Genomic DNA, 23691 nt, shown 5'->3' on the forward strand with positions numbered 1-23691 from the left:
TTACCAGAACAGGTTCACCAGATGTGGACTAGTAAGGAGTAATTTTATATGTAGGGAGTAATTACACATGATACGGTCAGATCTCTTGGGTAGTTAATGCGAGTGAAAGGAGCAGGGCATTACACCATGAAATCATGAGCTCACGTGGCTCCTCTTGAATGAAAATGGAGACAGTTTTGTTAAATCGTCATAATTCTGCTTAAATCCCCAAAGAAGGTAGGAGGTTGGTTCTGGAGGGTAGCATCTGGGACCAGACAAGTACTTCAAGGTGGTAAAAACTGAAAGCATGGCATCATTAAAGGGAAAGATGTGAAAAGTGTAATAGTGCTTCTGGAAGAAAAAGGTGAGAGGATGAGCGAAATCCTAATTAGTTCAGTCCCAAAAGAGCATCACCATTTGGTGCAGAGTCCACTTCACCAAGTAAAATGTAGGTACCTGTCCAGACTGTAAAATTAGCAAAGACTACTCCAGATGTAGTGTATATATAATAAATGACAGAGAACCAGCAGAAATATAGAAAGAGGCAGATTTAAAGTATGGATTTGTATTTTCTCTAGTGAAAGGCAAAAAAAAAAAAAAAGGAATACTAGAAAACTGTGCTCACTTTAAAAAGGTATAATGGTTGGGGCACCTGGGTGGCTCAGTCGGTTAAGCATATGCTTTGGGCTCAGGTTATGATCTCGGGGTCCTGGGATCAAGCCCTGAGTTGGACTCCCTGCTCAGCAGGGAGCCTGCTTCTCCCTCTCCCTCTGCTCCTCCCCACTATTCATACTCTCTCTCTCTCTCAAATAAATAAATAAAATATTTTTTTTTAAAAAAAGGTATAACGGTTAAGAATAAGAAAGTTTCAATGAATCAGGACCTTGTTGGTTCAATTATGTCATATGACACCAGGCTCAGAAAGGACAGCAGGTGACTTTGCTACTGCAAAGTCATATTAAATGTTTAAGCAAGCCATTTCCTGCTTATTAGAGCACCTAAGCTGTGGATGATGTGAATGGTTTGCAGTGGGGAAATGTAGAGATGCATATCTTTTTGCCTTCTGAAAAGCCCAATAATTTCAAAGAACACTTGTAGTTGGTTGAGCCAAGTGAACTTAACTAAAAGGTGGATTTGACTTCTCAGAGGTGAGCACAATAGTAAAAACCAGGCTGTAAACCATAACACTAAAGAACAATTATGAGGCATTTTTATAGATTTCATCTGAACCCAGGGAGAAGGAATAATTTTACAACTCTGATGAAATAAAAGGTCTGCTTTGGCAATGTTTGATAAATTTCTAGGTTTCAGGGGAGCAAGGACAAGTTGGGTGTTGCTACATGAGTGTTACTCTAGCCCCCCATAAAATACAATCTCTGTAAGATTTAGAAAGTGTCCTTGTTGTAGAGCACTTTGTCAAAACATACTTTTTTTTTTAGCTATTGCTTAAAATTTGACCTTAAAGTCAAAATACTCACTTTTAGTACAAACAGTATGCTGTTCTATTTTACTGCTTTTTCTCTCATTTTTTTTTTTTACTGCTTCTTTTTGCCTGTTAAAATTATCATCTGAAATCCAGAAGCTGTATGGTTAATATAAAAGCTGACAATTCTGGTGTGTCATTTCAGGGATTATCGGAATGAAGGCAAGATTCCAGGGGTCACAGCCTTTCTGGGTATTTAGATTATAGTCAGTCCAAGTAAAGCACAGAAAACAGCTTTGCATAGAAATACCACTGAAATATGTCTTTGTTATATGCTATAGAATAGCATGTCTGACTTTTAAAATGTAAAAATTGAGATGTAGGGAGGCTGCTTTTGTAAGCATATTACCAAAAAAAGGTATTTCAGCACCTTTTCTTACCACTTGGTTTTCTGATTTCCATTTCTGAGCATAAATTGCTCTTTTAGCCATATGAATTATGGATTGAACTAAAACAGCAGTGTAGAAATGTTTAGGATGATTTTTGAAGATTAAGCCAGTATTAGTATTCTCTAGAAGTACAAAAGGAAAATATAAACCTATAGCAGTGCCCAAAGGAAAGAAAATGTACCAGAGAGCTTTTCCCCCTCATTTGTTTTTGTTTGTGTTTAAGATTTTATTTGTTCATTTGAGAGAGAGCACAAGTGGGGCCGGGGTGGCAGGGTGGGCAAAGGGAGAAGCAGACTCCCCGCTGAGCAGGGAGCCCACCACGGGGGCTCAAACCCAGGACCCTGAGATCATGACCTGAGCCGAAGGCAGACGCTTAACCACCTGAGCCAGCCAGGTGCCCCTGTTGTTTTGTTTGTTTAATTGAAATTGCTAAATGGATATTAAACTAGGGAACACAACCTCTTCATGCCAAGAAGCTGCTCACTTGTGCACCCAGAGCCTCAGGATTACCTGGCAAGGAGGGCTGGGTAGAAGGAGGCAGAACAGAGGCACAGCTCAAGGACCACTGGAGCTGGAGGAGGCCGCGGCAGGCAGCCACAGTGAGCTGGGATATCTTGGTAGCACGAGGCTGGGATTGGCCTGTGGGCAAGTCGCGAGTTCATGAGCCAGCATTTTTGAATAAGCATGTTCTTGATACCATTAAACCAAGTAACAAGAGAATTGCCTGTTTAGATGATTCCTCTAGGTTTTCGGGTAATTGACGTTGTACATACCGTTTATGCTAGTAGGAAAAAAAAGACAACTAGAAAGAAAGAAACCAAAATATTCACAGTAGTTTCTCTGATGGTAGAATTAGGATTAATTTGTTATATTTCACTTTGTTGGGTTTTTTTTCATGTATTTTCTATCCTGTTTTACAATGATTACTACTTGCTGAGAACTAGATATTTCTCTCCAAGAAAATCTAAAAGTGTTATCTCCAGATTCAGGTGATTTTCTTATTTGTCTTTCTAAACTGTCAGATTTTTTTTTTTTTAAGATTTTATTTATTTATTTGCCAGAGAGAGAGAGAGCGCAAGCAGGGGGAGAGGCAGGCAGAGGGAGAAGCAGGCTCCCCGCTGAGCAAGGAGCCCGATGTGGGACTCGATCCCAGGACCCTGGGATCATGACCTGAGCCGAAGGCAGACGCTTAACCATCTGAGCCACCCAGGCACCCCTAAACTGTCAGATATTTCTAAACAGAGACAAGAGTGATAGTGATAGAGGGCATTTAAAAATAGCGAACAAATGTTTAAGGTGATTTTTTTTTTCCTTTGGAAGAATAGATTTTTTTTTTTTTTTTTTTGCCACCAAAGTCAAAGTGGGTTAAGTTGATGAGAAGTTATTAATAATACTGATTAAAACTATTGCACATGAAAGTGGTGTAATACACTGCAGGTCCACACCTAGACTCCAGATCGCCACTGTTTCTTGAAAACCGGTTCTCAGGCCTCCCACAATGCATTTATTGTTACACATGCTTTTGGCTGTAGAGCACAGTGCTCATGGCATACAGGTGGTATTCCGCTGGTGACATATGAATGCTTACAACTGCGTGTTTTTGTCTTCCAGAGTTGTCTTGGTTCAACTGGTGCCTTCCCGGGTCGTGTTTGCTCAGTCTCCTCCTCATTCTGTGCTTCAGGGAATCGTACGACAGACTGTATCTTGATGTGGTTGTCTCAGTATAATGGCACGAACGTGAAGGAGTTTAAAAAGGGACTGGAAATCATACTGCATACTGCACATTTGCTTGGAGTTGCACACCTAACAGGAAAAACAAAAGGAGAAGAGAGAAACTTCACTCAGAGGTTTTGTTAGGTTACAGATGATCACATTCATTTCATGACTACTAGGTAATAACAATGTGGGACTTAGGGATACTAGGGGATTGAAAGACTATACAATGGCACACCTGTGCCTGGTTCCGGGGTCGGAAGTGTGGATATCTTACACGTAAAGCACTACCTAAATAATGTCCTCTATGTTTTGTGCCAGTGCTGAACTACTGATTGATCATTTGTAATTATGGAAAGAAAGAAAGGGTATTTGTCACATACCTTACCTAAGTCACATATCAGAGTAGGAAGAAATGCCACTAACTTCTAAAGAAGTTTAAACCCTCTATCAGATTTTAATTATAAAATAGCCAAGAGGTCTATCGATGATCAAAATTAGCCACGTGTACACTACGTTTTTTCTAATAAAGCCATTTCTTATATGACTCCTTATTTTTAATTAGGTCAGAAACCTTTGGCCATCTTTATTATGGTGAACAAGTGCTTCCCACTGACTTCAGAGCACATACTTTGTGTCTCGATCTCAACTTATCCTTGTTTCTGTGAAATACAATTTCATCTACTAGGCTCTTAAATAATTATATTAAAGGGGACTAAATGTTCGGTATAGTCGCATTAAATATTGTATGAAAAATGTAATTCCGTACTGATTTAGCACTTTGTTAAAAGTGAAATGACAAATCACATAGAACATTCTGTGTCTTCATCCTATATATATATATATATATGTATGTATATATATATATATGGTGGCATGGGATGTAAAGTCCAGTAAAGTCCAGCACCAGCTATTATTCGCTAGGGTTGCAGTTTATTAAATGACCCTTGTTTGAAAATAACAATTTCTAATGTTGAAACTTCCAAATCTGTTGAGTGGTTTCTGGATTACATTCTTGTATTTCAATCCAGGTTGTAAAATACTCAATTCTGTATGGAGTCCGTACATTTGAGAAGGCGATCTTTTGCCAGTACCTGTTTTCTTTGTATGGATGATAGTTTTTTTAAAAATGACAGTTACTCATTGGACAGCTTTCAGACATATATTTCACTGTGACATAAAATATGCTCCAATGGGATTATGATACTACCACTGTTTACATTTACATCATTCCCCTTACCCAGGAAACCCACACATTTTCCCAGAAAGACAAGAACAATACTTTCTTTGCCTTCATTATTCTCAGCTTCCTTCAACCCCCTCTCTTTTTTTTTCCTCCCTTGAAATTATATCTTCATTGTCAGCTAAATACATTTTTATTTGTCTTTCTCTGGACAGAGTGCAAGCCAACTCCTCTCTTAGCCTTGGTGGTAGAATGTGGTTAAAGAGAGCTAGTTAGCCCTCCGCTCTGCTCATCTCACCACGTGTGCACACACCCTCACACACAGTCCCAAATGCTCCCCCTTCTCCCCCTTCATAAGGCCAAAGCTGTGTGGGAACTCACCCCGGTCTCAGAGGGGATCTAAGCCTTCTTCTGAGATCCTAAATTGTGCTCCTTGAAAAGTAAGAAATTCAGCCTCTGTCTTCCATCACCTTTAAATCAGCCCCTTTATAACCATCCTGCTAACTTAGCATCGAGAACTGAAGGAACTAAGGAACGTGCTAAAGAGAAGAAAGCTAAGGAACTTGCTAAGAGAAGAAAGCTAAGTAGTTCCAGTTAACTCTGTCACTCTTCAATAAAAGGAAAGCAGGATTCTTGAAGATGATTGAAAGCCAGCCACTATGGATATTAGCAGTCCATGAGCCGGTGCTAAACTAACCCCCAGCCCTTCCTTTTTGGATAGAAGACAGAAAGGAAAGGGAAGAATTAGGAAGTATTTGGTTTTAGTCAGAACTATTGTGTTTGAGGACACTGTATATGAAATTTTGCTATAATAAGACATGAAGTAGAACATTTTAATTATAGTTAATTCTACTTTTAAGACAAAGTAAAGAAAAACACTTTAAAAATATTACCTAAATGACTAGTTTAATGACATCCCATGTGGGTAGTGATGAAAAATTCCTACATTGTACCAGACACCAACCATTGTTTTTAGCACACATGAAATGAGATGAGTCCTTCCGTCTAGTTTATTCTATCTGCTTACCCCTCTGGCAGACGCTTGTTCTAATCACAAACTGCAACTGTTTTAAGTCATCAAAATTTCATATACCAAACCTGATAGAACGAAAGGGGAGAGAGGACTACACATTATTCATTTCCCTGAATATTTCAAGTCATATGCATTTTTTACTTGTTGTTATTTCTAGCATGCATCACAATTGACCAGCTGTTGTCTTCGTACTTTCTAAACAAACATTACAGAGTCCCAATGAAATTTTATAACGAAAGAAGTCTGAACCCTCTACTAAGCCAAGCCCCTCATTTTAGAATTTATAGAAACAATCCCACAGAGGTTCAGGGTCTTGCTGAAGGTCACAGTCCTAGTTAGTGACAGAAGCAGAACCAACTGAAACCCACACCTTGTGACTCCCAAAGCAGGGTTTTTCCCTACTTCACAAAACCGCGGCTTAATTCAAACATTTCGGGGGGTTTGTGAATACTCCTCCATGTTCACACATGGTGGGGCTCCAGAGCAAATCATCATTACTCAGTATGGAAAGTACAGGGATCCAATTAAGGTGACTGGTTTTTAAGTAAGATCATTCTGTTTTCTTCATCCTGTTGGTGCTCTAACATCTCTGAGTCTTCGCTTGCAGGGACGTGATATAAAACGATTCTGATGAATAATTCAATCCTCATAAACCAAGTCAACAGCATTAATTGGTAAGGACATGTTGTAGTGTAAGTTCCCCGTGGCTTATCAATGAATACTTCACAGTTTACAGGAAGAAACATTTTTTAATATGGTCCGTGGTCGAGGTATAGGCACAAGATAATTACACACACAAATGCATTTCACTGGAGGATGGAGCTAATAAAATAACAAGAGGGAATCAAGTTCAAGTAGGATTTTGTATGTTTAAGCATACATGGCTTCAGGGCCAAGCTTTATCATAGATTATATATTTATGCTTAATTATTGAGAATGTTTACAGCTTGTTTTTATGAAGCCCTTCTAATGAGGGATTCAGCTAAGAGATTTTAAATTGAAGAGATTAAATTCCCATCTACTTCAAATTAGGGTTTTTTTACTCTTATTTTTACTAAAATCTAGGCATTCATCTTGCTGGTTGCATAAGTAGTAGCTACATTTTAAACTCAAGATCAAATACGAATGCATAGTCAATGTGCTTTAAATTAATGTTAAAAATCACATTAATTCTTGGGCGCCTGGGTGGCTCAGTTGGTTAAGCGACTGCCTTCGGCTCAGGTCATGATCCTGGAGTCCCTGGATCGAGTCCCGCATCAGGCTCCCTGCTCGGCAGGGAGTCTGCTTCTCCCTCTGACCTTCCCCACTCTCATGTGCTCTCTCTCATTCTCTCTCTCTCAAATAAATAAATAAAATCTTTAAAAAAAAAAATCACATTAATTCCACACTGAATTACTGTGATTATGCCATTTTATATAGCAAGTGCAAAAGAAAACTATGAGGAAATTTGATGACACCTATTTTGTGGATCTAGGAAAAACAGAATTCCCCTTTAATTTAGAATTGTACAGAAAGGGACAAATTAAAGCTTATTTCCATACTATCAAAGAGTTCGCTACTCTGTTCGGAAAATATAAGCAATATTCCGGGGGCATGTAGTGTTGGACCATCCTAGAAGAACAAAAGTTGACAGATTTTGGGGTGCTCTTTTAACAGCATCCATTGGGTACTTTGTACTCAGTGGAAGTAGTTGTGTGCTCAGTAAGCAGACGCCTTGGCTGCCCCAAGCGCACGTGTCCTCTCAGGTGTCTGAGACTCTCCTAGGTCTCTGCTTCCTTGAACTGACTTCCCGGCACAGGCTTCACCCTGAGCCCGTCCCTGAGCTCCGAGACGGAAGCCCAGTCTCATTCTTGACTATGACTAAGGCCATACGCCTGGGCTTCCCTCTCCTGAGCAGGACGCTAGCATGAGTAAATCCAGAGAGATTTAACGGTTCTTCCCACAGCAAGTCTGATAAGTTAGAATATTCCCTGAAATGGGAATGACAGAGGTCTCGAACAAGCTTCTCTAGTTATTACCTGTTGCATTTTAGAATAGGGACTGTTTCGATAGCCTTATGTAGTCTTTCTGTTGTGCCTTGGAAATCTGGAAGGCCTCAAATGATAGCTTTCCATCTCAACCCACACTCAAAAAGTGAGAGCAAAGGTTACTCCCCCCTAGCTGTTCTGCTCATTCAACAAGGGACACTTAACACTTTTTTTTTAAACAACCAAAAAATGAAAGCATGGAATTCATTTCAGCAACTTGATAAAATGTTAGAAATGCATCAAACCATTTTAGCTCTAAAGCACACATCACAGTGCTCTCAGGGCTCCCTCTGGGCACTTCTCGTCTGTAAGGGAGGCTTCCACAGTCTTGACCAGAATGGCAAGAATGACTTGGAGACACTTTTCATTTACCTAAATGTTAAAAATCATACTTCTACTTCATACAACTTAATTTAGGCTTTTTCTAATTCAGATTGATTTTCTTCCCATTGAATCAAAGAGATGATCTAATCCAACTACCTCATTTTACAAATTAACAGAGAACCTTTGAGGTTCAATGCCCCAGCCAAGTTGTAGCAGATAACCTGAGTCCTAGACCAGCATTCTTTCCATAAGTGATCAATGTGGTAACCAGAAATAAATTTTTTAAGTAATTTCTTCATTTCTTTTAAATTTTTGAAAATTAAACAAGAAAATCCATGAATGTATATCCATTATAAAATACCCAGTACAGAAATAGAGTGAAGTCTACCTCCATACAAATACGTGCTGACTATCCATTCCCCTTCTCCAAAGTATTTCCTTATTAATCTTTTCAGAAATTCTTCTGTGCTTTCACATACGTATGTATAGAAACTTAGAGGGGATTTAAAATTAAGTCATCTAGGGAACTATTTCTTAGACCGTGTTGGCATTAGCTTTTGGGGGGCAGAAGCAGGAGTTTCTGAGATCCTTATTTCTCTCCCAGATGAGTCTATATCAAATGTAGGAGTAGTTAATAGAGACAGGTCACAAACCTGGTTGTGTACCATCAAACTCTATCATATCCTAAAGTTTAAAAGTGAAATTTAATATGCAATATTCTGTTTTTCTTATTGGAAATTGAGTTTCTGTTTTTATGTGGTCAACTAGGGCCCACGTACTGCGAGAGAAGAAAGTGAATGACCCACACCCGAAACCCAAATTAATTTTCTCGACAGGGCTTCCTTGGCTCTTTGTCTCAGGAGAGACACACAACCGTATAGAAAGCAAAGAATCAAGAGAGTAAACTGTGTGATTCCATTTTTTTAAAACAATAGCTAATGAAGATTCTGGTGATCCTTCCTATTTTCCTGGTCACTTTCCTTAGCTGTCCTGACTCTCACACTACCCATAAGACGGATGCATTGTAGTAGGACAAGAGTGTAGCTTGGTTTGGTCACCTCTTCCTTCCCTGCCCTCCTTCCCATCCAGCTTTCCCCTTTCCGGTTGCGTCAGATTTTCCGAGTTACCAGCATTAGAGAGGAAAGCTGGCCAGTTTCTTCATGAACTAGACTAGAGACACCCAGGAGCCCCCGGGCCTGGCAGGTGTCCCAGGCCTAGTGTCTTCAGCTGTTTGACCTTGAGCAAGTCACTTCATTTCCTGTTTATCACATCTCTGAAATAAGGGAGCCAACAAAGATATTCCCTAAGGTCTGTTCCAGTTCAAAAACTCAGGTCTGTTCTTATTTAAGTAGGAAAAAATGACGAATGACGGAAGCAGTCTCTAAAATTGCAGAGCTTCCCAGCACCGTCATGTTTCCATTTGTGCAGTGGCCCTCCGTCTGTGAATACATGGACTGTTCCACTGCACACGCTAGACGAGAAGAATTGGCTTTTTCGTTGTATGTGGTAGGAGATAAGCTACAGGTGCTGTTTATTTCCCCCAAAGAACTTTGTATATGAAATGCATCAAACACATCAAAATGTATCAAACACAATAAGAGAGAGATCTGCCATCTGATGTTGAGACAGCGCTCCAGAAGCCAGGTCAGAGCACTGCATTTGCTCGCTGGAATCAGGCCAAACCAGGAACCCATCCTTTGGCTTGGTTTGATTCATTGTGAGTCAGGGACGGGTTTGCACCTGTAGAAATCAAACTGTCAGATCAGATGGTAAAGCCCATCCTCAGGCTTATGTATCTAGAGTCATGGCACCAAAGGATTGATTGTAAGTTGCTTTGCCACTATGTCATCCTCGACATGGCCACATTCTGTCAGGAGAGCTGTGTGGATACCTCACAGAGAGCAGAGCCTCAGCTTGTCAAGGCCGGATCTGCGTGCAGGTATTAGTAAACAAGGCTTCACTGAGGCTCTGATGTGAGCACAACAGCTGATGGAGAAAGGAACCAAAAGAAGGGACCAGGCTGGGAGTCAGAAGGGACCAGTCTCTCGCCAGGGCAGCTGCTGAGCACCCTTGGGGCCTTTGGCAAACCACCTGTCCTCTCGGACTTCAGCTTCCGCACCTCTAAATTAAGAGGGTGAGAGTAGATGTTCCTTTGGCTGAAAAGTTTTCTACACCTAGTGGTCACACGTCACCGAAAGTAGAAGACGATAGTAGAGTGCACTACCTATCCCCAATACTTCCAGTTCTGCATCATCATCTCAGATAAAGGTGGAAATTCTACAGGGCCCTGTTAGCTGTTAGTGTTGTGCTAACAGGAGCCGGGCAGTGCGAGAAACTCAGGCTGTCAACATACCCGTTTATTCCTTCCCTCGTCCTTCTATTCATTCTCGATACAGAGTAATGATATGTGTGCAATGTGTGCCTGTGAAGAGAATCAGAAAAACCAAAGATGTTTCTATCCTTCAGGACCTTTTAGACATATTTTAAAAACCATAACACTCTCCTGAACTAACAATTAAAAGAAAGATTGACAGTTTCCCAAATCCTTAATTAGCAGGCACCTAAGTACCTTTCTCATACCATCATTAACCATAACTGATTTCAAGGAAAGGATATTTTGTTCCATTGAAATTTTCATCATAGACAGAAGCTGTATCTATCTGGGAGCATGGAATCAATTTTGGCATTAGGAATCCCAACCTCACCATCACGGCTGGCTTACTAGTCCTTCAGGAAGTTGGGAAGATTGTTGGCGCCTCCATTTTCCTCTGAAGACAAATTTAACAAATGCATGCACACTAAGATACCCATATTCATAAGGCCTTGTGAGTCTCCTTTCTAAGGGGAATTTGAATTTTAACAAAGAACAAAGACTAAACACCAAAAGGAAGGATTTCTAATGATAGAACTTGGGATTTCAGCCTGTCAGATAGAGAAGGGCTAGTCTGGGGACTGGAGTCTTTATGGGAGCCCTTCCGGTCTCCCCACCTGCGAGTGAACCCAAGCACACTTGATGCATCACTAGTGAAGTCCCAGCCTCTGAAGACTTTGCAGAAGCCCAAAGAATGCTAAAAAAGGGGAGGGGGGTAGGTTTTAGTTCTGCAGATGATTTTATTTACTACAAATGTCCCCAATTTCAAATTTATCTCCCTCTCCACCAGGAATGTATCCTTTTGGAGGCTTTTGAAAATTAAGTTTTAGGAAAATTCTGCCTCCCTCTTGCTAGATGGCATCTACAAGTCCCAAACAACATCGCTTCCTTTGACCTATGCACATAATGTGCTATTTCTGTTTCAGTCTGTGACTCAGAGAACGTGCCTGGCAGAAGTCAGGAGAGCTGATTGCTCCCACCTCACCTGTCACAGGCAGGACGGGGCCTGCCCAGTGGAATTTAGCTAAGATGAGGGGGTGTGTTGGGGTGGCCTCTTTCTTCTTAGTTCTTTCCTGAACTCACTAATTCACATTGTATTGTTCTTCCTGATCCATAAGTTATTGCTGAGAAATTGTTTTAGTAAGTGACAGAGATGTCTCAGATGCAGCCATCCCTCTCCTCCATAATCCCACTGTCCTTGCGGCTTGTGCCCTAGAATCCTTGCTCCATGTCCCAAGGAAAGTAATTACACTTGTTCTTTTCAGGGAAAAAACATCAATTGATATTTTAGCCCTGACACCTCACCCTCTTTTATCCCAGAATAGAAAAGCCCTTCCATATTTGTTGTCTTTTTCACTCAAGCTTAGTGTCAATCTCCAGGCAGGGCGACTCCATGCTACCCTTCTGATGCCTGTAATCATCCTTCCACCTAACTGGGAGAAAGGTTATTCAAATGAACCAGCTACTGATTTCCTTCCCATCCAGTCTTTTATCAATATTGCTCTACCAGTAAATTCTTTGTTAGCTAGGTTCTGGAATTTATTTCATGTTTTTTTAAACTTTAATTTTTTTCTTACAAAATTGCTTCTTTTATCTTAGAGCAGACTATGATCTTTTTCCTTCTGTGTACTTTATAATACAATTTGTACATAATGGAACATTCTAAAATAAAGTCAGGCAGGGATTTCATCATAGCCAATATTAAATGCCGGGAAAGGCAGATCATATTTAAAAAAGAAAAAAGATCTAGGATGCAGGAGGCTGGATCTCGTAATTCAGCCAGTATGTTTGCAGCTCCTGCAGCATGCTGAGCACTGGGCTAGGCGCTGAGGATGTAGAAACAATTAAGACAGTGTCCTGGCCCTCACATTCATTTTCCGATGAGTCCATTCATATAAACCGTGTAGTTCAAAGCTAGCAACACCCCCCAAAAGGCTGCTAGAAGCTTTGTCGCTTATTTCTACAACTGTCTATGGGATCTTACTCTATTTGGAAGAACAGGTTCTAAATCCTGTTTTCTTGGGCCATGACGAATCCATGCGTGTCCCTAACTTCATGGAGTATAACATACTCCTGGACAGCTTTTGAAGGGAAAGGCAGAGAAATCTGTTTTGATGACTTGAGAAGGGGAGAAAGGGTTTAGGAAAGCTAACAAGCTTCCAAAGATTTCCCACCTGTTAGTGCTCTTTCAGACATGGGACTGGGCAGAGGGAAGAGCCTTCTAGTAAGGAGGAAACAAGGCTATGTAAGGAGGCCCAGGAGACCACCGTGGAAGAGTCAGTGAGACGTAAGCCAGGCCTATAGGCATGTGTTAATATATCTGCTGAGCAAAAGTGGAGAAGGAGGTTTGGAGGCAGAGTTGTAGTAGAAGCCAGATTCTGGAAAACAGCCCCGAAACTGGCTTATTCTCACTGAGTCATCTGGCCCAGCCTCCTGCCTCCAAGTACATCCTGCCTGTGGCACGTCTGGCCAACTGCTTTCTCTGCTCAAGAGGGCTGGAGATTCTACAACTTCCCTCTCCCTGTGCCAGAGCCTCTCCCCATTTGCACTGAGAACTTCTTGCTTTCAAGGAATGGAGGCCAGAGGGGGCTGCTCAAGAAACAGTGGCAGAGGGAAGCCGGCAGAACAGATCAAGGCAGAGGGCCCCAGGTGACAAGGGATTGTAGTGGTGAGGGAAGAGTCCCCACGGTTCCCACTTCGCATTGGCGTTCATGCAAGCCGGCGGGAGCGCTGGAAGGCGGCGCCCGCCATCTGGGACCCCCCCCCCCCGCACAGATGCCTTGTCTGGCATGGTGGGTCTCCAGTTCTGCTCTGAGAAAGCAGTGGGAACAGAGACATCCATCGCCTCCCAAGAGGAACTGTGTTTTACTCCAAAGGCTGTAACTTTAACAACCCCCCTCCCTTCCATCCTCCAAGGAATGTTCTGTCATTGAAGGCATGCCTTTGAAACCTATTGTGTTTCATGTACTCTGCCAGCATAGTTGCTTTTCATGCCAATTCTTGGATGCAAAGAAATCTTGAGTAGTCCAAGTGGACTTCGATCCAAGTAAAATTCCCGTCTCTTACTCCATTCAGACTTCTCCGTCCACCTCCACCCTCTCAGTCACTCTCCTAGAAGCAAGCCAGAAAGCCTGTCCAGCCAAAATCGCTATCCCAAAGCCCAAACACTTCGTTGTTCGCCTTCTGCTCCTAAGTCACCATGCATTTGGTCTAACTTTATAGTTCTCTGGCTTGAGCGGCCGTGCGCTACCTGACAGAGCAGGAAGGCAGGCCGAGGCCGGGGCAGCAGGTGGTAGGTCAGGTGGCTGCAGAAACAGAGCAGGTGCAGCTCCTGGAGCAGGAAACTTCAACAGTCCTATGGCCACCACCACCCATCCGGGGAGTGGGAAGGGGGGGGACTAGCATGCCAAACAGACTCCCCCATTCTCATTCCCCGGGGTTCCTGTAGGTCACCCTGCCTTCAGCCTTGAGGCTCCCTCTTGGCCTTGAGTCGCATTCCTGTTCATGCTCCCCACCCCCCACCCCCCACCCCCATTCTCTCCGGTTAGTCCCAGGCTGCAGTGAAGTCCCTGATTCCTTTCATTCAGTCTATGGAAAAACAAAGTCCTTTCCTGCCGGGATCCGGGTCCACCCTGGGAACGGTTTTTGGCTGAAACTGCTACAGTTAAACACAAGAAGTTCTGATTACAAGAGCAAAATAGCGTTCCAGCAGGCTGCAGCCGATTCACTGCTTCTGGGGCTCTAAGGAGGAGAATGGGTCAGGGCTGGGCCAGAGGACTGAGCATAGACCAAATGACTCTTGAGATTCTTCCCAGCTCCAGGACCTGATTTTTCAAATGGCAACACTAAGATCTAGGCAACACAAAGATCTAGACTCTTTGACAGCAGGGGCCCCACCTCTTATGACACCGCATGTGCTCAGGCAAACTTCCTCTTCCCAGCACAAGACATGGTGTAAATATGAAGAGGTGCGGGGGGAGCTTAGAATCTGCCCCCACGGAGCCTCGGTGCTGGCGGGGGGGGGGGGGGGGGGTTTGTGCATACCTGCTGGCCCAGCTCTGTGACCCAGTGGGTCTATGCAACTGTCAAAGCGTGAGTGTGTGTGATAAATGCCCCTCTGACTCTCACAATTTAGGAGGTGTTCTGTGCGTTTTTAAACAACTCTTACCATGTAAAGATTGTATTACATTTTAATAAAAAAATTTTTTTTGCATTTTACTTTTTTAATATTTGGGGTTTTATAGGCTTTGATTTTATGGCCAAGTATACTTTTGTAAGGAAATGTTGAAGTCTTGAATATTTTTATTCTTTTAAAACTATAGTTAATGTCAACTGTAAGCACTGATAAATAGTATTCATGTGCAATTTTCCCTCCTTTTCATCGGGTCTTTTTAAGAAACTATGTTTTGGCAAAGCGTTTTATTTAAAAACTCTGCTTCACTTTACACATTGTGAAGACTGAAGATTCTGAAAAATAAAGATGCATTTAAAATCTCTGTGCTGTTACATTGTGGAAATGGTAATGTGCATTGCTTTGCCAAAGTGGTAATTAAATGTTTAATGGTTTAGAACTCCCAGTTCAGAATGGGGGTTCTAGTCATTACTCACTGTGCAGGAGCTTCCATATAATAAGCCTCCGCTTCTTTGGAGAATGCACATTAGAATGGTGATCGCCTGTTCCGTTAGGAAATACGGTTACATTGATGTCATAGTTACTGTGCTGTGGTTTTGCAATAAATGTGGATTGAAAGCACTCGTGATAAAGTGGTCCGCATTTTGTTTTTAATCAAACTCCAAATGGCAGTAGAAGTGCAGCCAAAGCTCCCTGAGCATTTGGGCAGCGAGATACGGTGGGAAGACACGAGCTTGGGAGCAGGATAGGCTGGGCCGAATCCTGCTCCTCCACCAACAAGCCCTGAGCCCTGGGAATTCTTTCATCTCTTTTGGGGATCCTGTGCTCTCCTCCATTAAAAAAGCATAATTAGGGACACCCGGGTGGCTCAGTCAGTTGGGCGTGTGCCTTCAGCTCAGGTCATGATCCCGAGATCCTGGGATTGAGCCCCGCATCAGGCTCCTTGCTCAGCGGGGAGCCTGCTTCTCCCTCTGCCTGCCGTTCTCCCTGCTTGTTTGCTCTCTCTCTCTCTCTGACAAATAAATAAAATCTTTAAAAAAAAAAAAGTATAATTAACGTGAAGGAGTGGGATAATTATACTTACCTCACATGGATTTTGTGACAATGGAATGGAGCAGTGAACAGAATGGTCATAAAGCACCGGGCACATCTTGGTGGCCTGCCTGATAAGTGTTGTTTGCCTTCTTCCTTTCCTTCCCTCTTGTATCCCTCCCAAAGTCTTCATTTTAATTTTCATTTAATTTAAAAATATATTTGAGGTAAAATTTGTTGACCCTCTGAGTAAGGCAATAGTTATTAAATCCATACATATTTACTACTACCTCTAATTTATCATAGGTGTTAATTCCCAGAAAAATTGATCACAGCTGGATTGAAAGAGTATTTGGGAAATGTGACAATGTTGTTGATATAAGTATGCCAAACTATTAGTCTACTGGAGATTCAAAGGGATTTGCCTTTGTGGAATTTGAAACAATAGAACAAGCAGCAAAAACTATTGAGGTAGGTCCAGATCCGGATGTTCACGAAAGCATGGAGGATTCTCCTTTTTCAGTTCCAAAGCAAGCACATCCACAGTTAAGTGGTGGGGAGCCCAGGCTTAGAAAAACTCGGAATGATGAATGTCCTTAAACCTTTTAGAGGGATGTTTTTCTTAAAACTTTCTGGATTAGGGGCGCCTGGGTGGCTCAGTCGTTAAGCGTCTGCCTTCGGCTCGGGTCATGATCCCAGGGTCCTGGGATCGAGCCCCGCATCGGGCTCCCTGCTCTGCGGGAAGTCTGCTTCTCCCTCTCCCACTCCCCCTGCTTGTGTTCCCTCTCTCGCTGTGTCTCTCTCTGTCAAATAAATAAATTAAATTAAATTAAATTAAACTTCTGGATTAGTTTCCAAACAGTCCTGTTCTCCTCTCGAAGGTTTCAAAGTCTTCATTTTTAAAAATACAGAAAAGCATATTGCTTTCTTTACTTCTTAATATAGAACAAATTATAACTGTGTTTTTATTTTCTCTCCTTAACATTATATCATGAATGTTTTCCCATGGCCATGGAAAAATTTACAATTTAAAGTATCTAATTTTATTGTTGGACATTAAGACTTTCTGGGGAGATTTATTCTGGGGAATACATGTTGTATATTTATCCTCGACCTAGTTTCTGATTCTTTTCTTAGAAAAGATACCTAGAAGGAGAATAACTTGGTTCAGGTATGAGGACTTTTAGCTTCTGACAAGTATCCCCATATTAACTTAATTATTTATCCAGCTTAATGGAAAAAAAGAAGTGCTACTTCTCTACACTCACTTCTGACACCAAATATGCAGGGTTTTTTCACACCAAGCAATTCTCCGATTCTCATCAGAGACCAACAGGTTTTTTTTTTTTTTTAATTTTTTTTAGTTTTTTTACTTTTTTACTTTTTAACGTAAGCCCTACCCCCAACATGGGGATCGAACTCATGACCCAGAGATCAAGAGTCATATGTTCTAGGGCACCTGGGTGGCTCAGATGGTTGGGCGTATGCCTTCGGCTCGGGTCATGGTCCCAGGGTCCTGGGATCGAGTCCCGCATCGGGCTCCCTGCTCCTTGGGAGCCTGCTTCTCCCTCTGCCTCTCTCTCTCTCTGTGTCTCTCATGAATAAATAAAAAAAAATCTTAAAAAAAAAAAGAGTCATATGTTCTCCTGACTGAGCCAGTCAGGCACCCCCAGACACTAACAGTTCAACTCAATCGTGACACTAACTGCCTGGAGTTAAGGTAGACCCCACGGGTTAAAGGCTCAGTCTCATAGGAGTGCCTCCCTATCCCCTACTTCAGACACCAATTGCAAGTCCAAATTGTCTGTCACCTCTGCTTCTGACCAATAAAAAGCTATAAATCAGGCGTTCCCATGACCCCATCCTCAGGTTTGATAATTTGCTAGAAAGGCTTACAAAACTCAGGAAAACGGTTTGTGTACTAGATGACCAATCTATTACAACAGAATACAACTCAGAACAGCCAGGTGCTAGAGATGAATAGGGCAGGGTGTGGGGGAAGGGGCAGGGAGCTTCCGGGCCCTCTCCAGGCTTGGCACCACCTCCCAGCCCTGCCACGGGATCAGCAACCCCGGAGCCCAGCTCCAGATGCCCTTCAGTTAGGGTTTTTAATGGAGGCTTCGTTAGGTGGGCGCGATTGATTAAATCATTAGCCATTAGTGATAAGCTCAACCTCCCGGTCCCTCTGCCCTCCCAGGAGGTTGGGGGAGGGGCTGAAGTGCCAACCCTCTAATCACGTGGTTGGTTCCCCTGGTAACCATCCCCGGTCTAGAGGCTAGTCAGGAGCCCCCAGCCGCCAGTCATTCATTAGCAGACAAAAGACATATCACATTAGAGATTCTAAGGGCTTTAGGAGCTGTGTGCCTGGAAGTGGGGACGGAGACCTAAGGTTTAATTCATATTGTGTCACAGTCCCCATTAGGGTCCACCAGCAAATGAATTTTCAGGGATTCTCCTCAGCTGGGAAAGGTGACAAGGAGGGGTGACAGAAATAAGTCACACTCGCCTCTCCTTCTTCTTCCTGCTCTTTTCTTCACTCCTCACAAACCACACTCCCTGGCGCTGGTGGGCCGAGTCAACCCTTCAGTCCTTTCTTACGTTAAAATCCTGGACCTGATGGTCTTTAAGGTTCTGTTCAATTCTGAATTCCAGCAAGTAAGGCAGAAAGGAGGCAGTGTAGGAAGGGATGGAGGGAAGGAGGGAAATTCCCAAGTAGATAAATGAAGGTGGGAAGGCCCTATATGGGAGACTAGTTTTTCACTAGCGATGTCTTGCAAAAGCTGTTTCCTGCATAATTTACTGGACTAGTATCATTTGTTCCCCCAAAGGACGCTAGGTCAAATTTTGGAATTTTGTCAATGAAGCAATTTTTGTGACTCTCAAGACCACATACTCTGACATACCAGGGACTCGGATTGCAGAAATGACTCTTCACCCTCCCATGCACCGCTCAGTAACAATGGTAATAATTTGGGGTGCATGCTGGATACTGTTCTAAGCACTTTCTGTGCTTCAGCCCTCACAGCAAACCGGGAGTAAGTTCTATTATTAGCTCCGTTTTGCATTAGAAGAACAAATTGCCCAAGGTCAAATAGCTGGTGAGCCAAGGGGCTGGGTTTGAGCCCAGGATGGGGGAGGGGGGGCGGAGCTCCAGCCTTCAACTCGGATGAAGTTGGTCCTGGGTGACACCTTCTCCCCCCACCCCCATTCTCTCTTTCTGTTGCACGCGCGCGTGCAAAGGAGTTTTTCCAAGAGCAGTGCATTGGCATTGCCAGACATTGTTCGAGGCCCCGTTCTATAACCAAAGGCCTGCAAGGTAGGTGTCACCACGCCCACCTGACACATCACACGGCTGGGCAGTGGTGGCGGGTCTAGAATTCAAAAGTCCAGGGTCAACCCTCCATGTCAGGGGCCTTCAGATCAGGGCACGTGAGGGCAAGAGGTTCCCAGTATGATGGATTTAAGGAAAACCACATACTGCCTTTCCTAAAGCAGATCTGAGATCTGAGACCCTCCCGCTGACTTGAGGTCAGGGCTGGGTTCTGCTTTCCCACTCCCTTTTCAAGTTTGTCTTTCTCCCACTTGCAAATGAAAGGCAGGTCTCTCACACTTGCACTCTTACTGCGGAGGTCCAGGGGGCGGGGGGGGGGGGGGGAAGCTCTCACTGCCCCCTCTCGCCCCCCCTCAAAAAAAGGGGGAAAGGAGGAGGAGAACAATTAAAAATACATGTGTCCACAATACCTCTTCTAACCAGTTATCATGAACTCAGGGCGGGGACTCACCTCTACCCCTCTCTTAAACGTATTTCTGTCACAGACAATGTGGCATATTGTAAGAGGAGCTTTGACTCATGTTGAGATGCTCAGACCTTGGACGTATTATAGAGTGGGGGAGCAGGAAAGATGACAATTGTTATTTAATAACCTTGGTCATGGGGCTCCTGGGTGGCGCAGTCTGTTAAGCCCCCGACTTGGTTTCAGCTCAGGTTGTGATCTCAGGGTTGTGAGATGGAGCCCCACAGCTTCACATCACTCTGCGCTCAGCGGGGAGTCTGCTTGAGACTCTCTGTCCCTCTGCCCCTCCCCCTACCCTGCAGGCGCCATACTCCCTCTCTCCCTCCCTCCTGCTCTCTCAAATAAATAAGTAAATCTTTAAGTAAAAAAGGATACTCAAGATTAGAATAAAGCATGTTGCTTTTAAAGCCCAGCCTCTCTGCCTGTCCCCCATTCTCAATCTGGAGGAACAGCTTTGAGAGTGCTCTCTGCCCCCCACCCCCCATGCCTCATCTCCATCCCTGCGCAGGACTCAGGAAGAGGGGAAGAGGATGTAGGAGGTTTGCCATGTACTTCAGACAGATCAATAGTAAACCTTCAAGTAAGAGACACATGGTAAGAGCCAGTTAGTATTGTTTATTTTCTTGGACACTTATTCACACTTTTTAAATGGCTTTCCTGAGGTCTAATTGCCATGCAGTTAGCCTCACATATGTAAAGTGTACACTGTATGTTTTGACACGTGTACACACCCATGAAACCATCACCACCGTCAAGGTTAGGGAACATATCTCTCACCCCCTTTAATATCCTTCCCTCCCTTCACCCCAACGGTCAACATACCCTATCCCTAGGCAAACGTTGTTCTGCCTTCTGCCACCATAGGTTCCATTTTCTAGAATTGTATATAAATGGAGCAATACCTTATGTGTCTGGCTTCTTGTACTCAGAGTAATCATTCTGATATTCATTGATGTTGCTGTGAGTATCAGTAGTTCATTCCTTTTTATTGCTATTTAGATCCATTGTATGGATATACCACAGGGTGTTTATCCATTCACCTGATGATGGGTAACTGGGTTGTGTCCAGTTTGGGGCCCTTACAAATAAAACTGCTATGAACATTTGTGTATGAGTCTTTGTGCGGACACATATATTCTTTTCCCTTGGGTAAATAGCTAGGCATGGAATGACCGGATCATATAGTAAATGTATGCTTAACTATTTAAGAAACTGCCGAACTGTTTTCCAAAGTGGTTGTTCCATTCTCAGCAGCAGTGTAGTAGAATTCCAGGTGTCCCCCTACACTTGGTGTGATCAGCCTTTTTCAGTTTAGTCATTTTAATAGTGTGTTGTGATATCTTATGGTGGCTTTATTTTGCATTTTCCTAACAAATAATGATGTCGGTCATCTTTCCACATATTTCTTTGCCATCCATAAATCTCTGGTGAAGGGTCTCTTCACACTTTTTGTCCATTTGTTATTGGGTTGTTTGTTTTCTTGTTACTGAACTTCGGTTCTTTATATATTCTAGATTTGTCAGTAGTTTCTCCTAACCTGTGGTTTATCTTTTAATTGTTTTATAAAAGTTCTTAATTTTCATGAAGTACAATTTATTAATATTTTCTTTTATAGATTGTGCTTTGGATGTCATATCAGATCCCTACCTACCCTGATCTCCTAAAGATTTTCTCCTAAAAGTTTTATCATTTTTATTAAATTTCACCCAAAGAGTCTCAAATACTATAAGCCCATATTCATCTTTTACTTGGGTACAAGTTTTCTCATCATCATTGCCATTTTTTTACAGATTTTTAAAAATATATTTATTTGTCAGAGAGAGAGAGAAAGCAAGCAGAGGGAGAAACAGGCTCCCCACCGAGCAGGGAGCCCGATGCGGGGCTCGATCCCAGGACCCTGGGATCATGACCTGAGCTGAAGGCAGCCGCCTAACCGACTGAGCCACCCAGGGGTCCCCCCATTCTGGTTTTTAACAGCACTCTCTTGTTTGATTATTAGAGGTCACCCCTTCCAGAGGACTTTGGATGCATGAAAACAATTGAATGCTAGGGAGAGCTCGCCTGAACTAAGTGGCCATGTTGAGGTGCTGCTATACCTTACTTTTTGTTTTAAAATTTTTATTTATTTATTTGAGAGAGAGAGACAGGCAATGAGGTGGGGGTGGGAAGGGGCAGAGGGAAAAGCAGACTCCCTGCTGAGCAGGGAGCACGATGCGGGGCTCGATCCCAGGACCCCGGGATCATGACCTGAGCCAAAGGCAGACACTTCACCTACTGAGCCACCCAGGCATCCTGCTCTCTATCATTTTTAATTCCTGTTGTAGATTTCAGTGTGCCCACAGTAGCAGGAGTGCTTTGTGGATTCTTCTGGAAATAATGCACTTGACAACAAGCATCAAAACATGTTTTGCAAGTCCTAAGACTCTCACTCTTCTCTCTCTCTGCTGTTAATCTTTCTCATTCTAGTGATAAGTAACATCTATTCTATACCACTGCTCTCTAAAATTTTACTTGACATTTAATAACTGTCAAAATTCAAGGAACTCTATAATGTTTGATGTTAATAATAATCATAGTATCTCACTCCCAAATCACTTTTAACTTAGATCTCATCTTCACAGGAAATTTTAAAAATTAACATTATAATTCACATACATATTTTAGTTGCAGAAAAGTAGGATAGTGTGAACAATAAAAGACTTTCAAGCTTAAAAATACATTACATTAGGATAACATTCTGTGGGGGAAGTGGAATGATGTACACCTTTAAAGGGTAAAAGGAACAATGTAAATTTTCCAATTGTTCAAGTGGAGCCCTTCCTGTATTTTTAAAAATGCGGTGCCTTTTAGATTCTATTAGTTGCATTTAAAAGAACAGTTTTACTTTTAAATGTCAGTATTTACAATATGCTAGCAATTACATTCTTTGTGGATCTTTAAACTTGGATGAAAAAATACAATGTAAAAATTGTATGTGTAACTAAATTCTTCAAAATTCTTTCAGAGACCGTGTGGTTAAAAAAAAAAAGGGGGGGGAATAATTATTAGCCATTGCTCTACCCCACAGCACCTCACATAAAGGAACTAGCAGGTGTATGTATGGTGCTGGCTGAGTGCTCGGCACACTCCTTGGAGGAGGGAGGACGGAGATAAGATGTTCAGGGAACTGGATTTACCTCAATACATAAGACTGTTTCTGCATATGACCCAGTCAGGCAAATGTGAATGTGTCAAATTCCCCTTTTCTCTGAAAGGGAATTTAAAGATAAAGATCAGAAACCAAACCAGTCTTATGCCCTGTGAATGGAGAATCTCCTTGGTGGGGCATTTGGGTGGAGGGAGGAGATGGAAGAGCTCATGGGCCGGGAGAGTGAGTTCTGAGGCACACTGTGGACGTCCGTGAGCTAGTGTGCCCCCGTGATTACAAGACTCATTTACTTCAGCCATCTCAGCAAGGTGGTAGGACTGGATATGTGGGCTGGAGCCTAGAGAGGGAGCTGCCAACCCCCTAGCCCCCCAGTTAGCCCAGTCTCTCCATGGAATCCCTGTGTGTCTGCTCCATTCTTGTATTGCTACTGGTCAATCTAATCTTCATTCTTTAGCCCAAATCCCACAGAGACCAATCTTTTGATTGGCTTAGGTGATTTCCCGCTGGGCTTTTGGGCAGAGTCCTTCATGCCAGGCCACCCTGTGGCAGATGGAGCCGATCACTGGTCATCCGTAATGTCAAGACCGGCCTAATGTTGCTTGCCCGACAGGAGGAAGACTGGGGTGGGGGTGGCGGTTGTTTCAGAGATTTGGGAATAATAGACTTGACAGTAAGTACCATGACTGGTGCATCCATTTGAGTGTCATTCTCTGGGGTTGAGATGGAAGTCCTGTCTTCTCCATGCTTGCTTGTCCCAAGCCCTTCCCATAAATTAAGTTGAAGTAATGGCCTTAATATCATTATTTAGGGAACATGGTCCTATATAGATGTTAAAATAAAGATCAAGAAAACACAGGAACTTGAAGTCCACAAAGATGCCCTAAGCTGCGGAAGGGAAACTGCTCCTTGCTCAGGTTAAAGTACTAGAAGTAGAAGGTCCGGAAGGAGCCATGGAGGAATTCCAGGAACCTCAGCCCTTTTCCCGACTCCTGAACTAGGGAAAGGGTGAAAGAGTCGGGAGGGGGGGGGGTCATAGTATCCCAGGGAGTTTCTATGTAGAGGGCTTATCCAAGTGCTGAACGC

The 23691-nt window shown here is 42.9% G+C and overlaps 1 protein-coding gene across 2 annotated transcripts in view; it reads left to right on the plus strand.

The window, feature by feature from the left end:
* SLC49A4 (solute carrier family 49 member 4) overlaps positions 1–9677 on the plus strand; it is a 76916-nt gene extending 67239 nt beyond the window's left edge. The window contains exon 9 of one of the 2 annotated variants that reach the window (XM_044919767.1): positions 9560–9677. In XM_044919767.1, coding sequence (XP_044775702.1) covers positions 9560–9576 — 17 coding nt within the window. In that variant the 3' untranslated portion in view covers positions 9577–9677. Of the gene's footprint in view, positions 1–3462; positions 4548–9559 lie in introns of those variants that run through there. The other variant, XM_021692435.2, reaches the window with a different exon arrangement.
* Positions 9678–23691: the final 14014 nt, after the last annotated feature.

Source organism: Neomonachus schauinslandi, chromosome 1 (assembly GCF_002201575.2).
Source record: "Neomonachus schauinslandi chromosome 1, ASM220157v2, whole genome shotgun sequence".
NCBI lineage: Eukaryota > Metazoa > Chordata > Mammalia > Carnivora > Phocidae > Neomonachus > Neomonachus schauinslandi.